This window comes from Montipora capricornis, chromosome 8 (genome assembly GCF_036669925.1).
Source record: "Montipora capricornis isolate CH-2021 chromosome 8, ASM3666992v2, whole genome shotgun sequence".
NCBI lineage: Eukaryota > Metazoa > Cnidaria > Anthozoa > Scleractinia > Acroporidae > Montipora > Montipora capricornis.
The window spans coordinates 44,994,522-44,997,021 of NC_090890.1; the positions used below are offsets into that span (position 1 = coordinate 44,994,522).

General features: G+C 38.7%; 1 protein-coding gene and 1 long non-coding RNA gene across 5 annotated transcripts in view; both read left to right on the forward strand.

Moving 5' to 3' along the window:
• The window catches only part of LOC138059347 (structural maintenance of chromosomes flexible hinge domain-containing protein 1-like), a 28,833-nt gene extending 28,452 nt beyond the window's left edge, over positions 1-381 (forward strand). For 3 of the 4 annotated variants that reach the window (XM_068904932.1, XM_068904933.1, XM_068904934.1), the window contains 2 exons: positions 1-129; positions 309-380. The exon at positions 1-129 is cut by the window's left edge and continues 7 nt beyond it. In XM_068904932.1, the coding sequence (XP_068761033.1) occupies positions 1-129; positions 309-325 (146 nt within the window). In that variant the 3' untranslated portion in view covers positions 326-380. Of the gene's footprint in view, positions 130-308 lie in introns of all 4 variants that reach the window. The other variant, XM_068904931.1, reaches the window with a different exon arrangement.
• Positions 382-1,622: 1,241 nt separating this feature from the next.
• LOC138059891 (uncharacterized) overlaps positions 1,623-2,500 on the forward strand; it is a 15,096-nt gene continuing 14,218 nt past the window's right edge. The window contains exon 1 of the long non-coding RNA XR_011134267.1: positions 1,623-2,005. This is a non-coding gene — a long non-coding RNA (uncharacterized lncRNA). The remainder of the gene's footprint in view (positions 2,006-2,500) is intronic.

Sequence of the window (2,500 nt, forward strand, 5' to 3'; positions counted from 1 at the left end):
TCACAAATTTGCCTTACCTTCCCGATTGCCCAGTGGCTAACCTCGCAGCCAGTACATTTGTGGGAAATGTGGAGTGTGTTTGTCATGATGTCAAGTGCCAGTCGCAAATTAGGATTAAGCCAATCGCAGGTATCATCCGTACAGTGTCATTTCCAGCAAAGATTTAAGTGCCTATCACCATAAATCACATTTCCACTTTATTTATTCTCCGAAATCATCCCAAAGACATCGTGTTGGTTTTAGAACCTTTTGATTGAAATTTCATCTTTTTATTGGCCTTGAATGACGGGTCGTACTTTGATCAATAGGGACCTTAGGATTCTAGGACGAGGACGAAAAGGAGTACGAGTTTTGACTGTTTGTTTTTAGCGCCGGAGAATACTAAGAAGATTTATAACCCGTACGATTAATCTTACCCTTTGTTAGCAGTATAGGTTGCTCAGTTATTCTTATTGCTGTTACCTGGGCCTTTTTGCTGATCAAAAAATGCCAAAACTGCTACCGTGTTGTTGACTTGTTTTGACACGACGACATTTTTGCAAAACCTCGTACTAAAATGACGACGGTAACACGTTTTTCCCGCCAAAATGACGCTGGTTTGGGCGCGCTCACCGTTGTTCTATGAGAAAATTTGGTACTCGTTGTCGTTCTCGTCCTAGAATCTAAAGCTCTCTATGAACTGAGCAACGAAGGGGCAGCGTTTTGACGTTATTTCTTATTCTCGCTCATTCTAGCCAAACCCGAAAACCGTTTTCATTACGCAGACAATGACCCTAAAATTTAAGAAGGCTCGAAAGGGTTTTTTTTGTTGCTATCGTGTTTGTGAAACGATGAAAGATACCAAAGAAGGATATTTCATAGTGTAGCAAACTATAAATATCTTTGCAACTCTATTGTTGGGTAATACTTTGAGGGCACTTATGACGTCATATCGGTTACCAGTATTCCTTCTTTATGGCGGTTGCCTGATGATGGCTCAGAAGCAAAAACTCAGAGTAGCAAAATAAAGTGTTTTTCGACCAAGTTCAAAGTTACGTATCTATATACATATAATGATATAAATAACGCAAATGAAGACTTACAGCCTATGTGCGCGCGTGGTTGTATTCTCGACTAATCTCGACTGGTGTTTAGTTCTACCTTTTCATATGGTTTCGTAACATTTAAAGCATTAAACACTTCGTATTAATCCGCTTTTGGACGTTTTCCACGGCCAAGTATGTTCCTCTTTAAATGTAGCAAATATTGCCCGGCATCCTTAAAACAGTAAACCATAATAATTTCTTTTCTCGGATTTGCCTCGGTGGACGGTAACAATTCTTTTAGGAGACGTTTGTAAAAAATATTTTAAAAATGCTGAAATTGGCATACCAGCGAAATATTTTTCGCTTTGTAATAATCTCGTAATCGTTTCATCATTGATTAGTTCTCAACACAAACTATTTTTTCCAGGCCAAGTAGATCCCGTAGAGCGTTTAAGTTAAATGTTAACCAAGAAACCAAGCATGGAAAATCAAAAAGCCTTGTCAAGATGTATCCAAATATGGCAACGTTCCAAACAGTGCGTGGGTTGTACGTTTTGGAATGTAGTTTCCATAGCAACCGAAGTCTCTTCGAGTACAATAAAGTTTCTATTGAGCTCTTCAATGAACAATAACAGCTTTATTGTAAGGTATTTCAACAATGCAGGCCATGTTATTATGTATTGTAAACGACCAATCCACGTTTGTTTTTGGTGGATCATTTCCGTTGAAGGAGGAATAAGTTGTCAACAGTTGGTGTTCCTTACGATGTATAAAATGTAGCTCATGAAAGCACGTTATTAACTCCTTTGAGCTCACGTTGAACCATCTGAGAAGTGGGTAACGCGACTAGCTGTTTTAGGAGGATTTGAGACCTTTCATTATTGTCGAAAAGCCATGCTTGCCTGATTGCGTATTACAAATTGGTGAGTTACTTCGACAGGATACCAGATGGCGGCACAGTCTATCACAACATCTTCGAGGTACGCTCCACCTTAGAGAATTTCATCTTGCGTTTGCTTAATATCAGTAGAGGCCACCGTTTTAGATCATATCAGGGCTAAACAACACGACCTTAGATGGCTTAAACAATTTATCCACAACGAAATTACAAATCTATTAAGCTCATGCATTGTTTGACTTTGGAAGGTGGTGGCTACACGGAGGCTTTGCAGTAACTCTACTGAGCATTGTCTTAATCATACCGTCTTGTAGAAATGTTCTTTTCAACCATAAGTTTGTAATTTCATTAGCATGATAAACTCACAAGAGCATTTATAACAAGGTACGAAGATCGGATTCATTAGATATTGTGCCTTTGTTTTCAAATTCTCAGACCAAAAATATACCTAACAAGAAACGTGTTGTTTTCACGTGCCGCCAAAGTCGGAGTTTCGACCACGTGATGTCGAAATAAATATTTTCAAGAAAAATACAAAATGATAGCGTAAAGTTGCCGAAATCGACATAGAAGATCA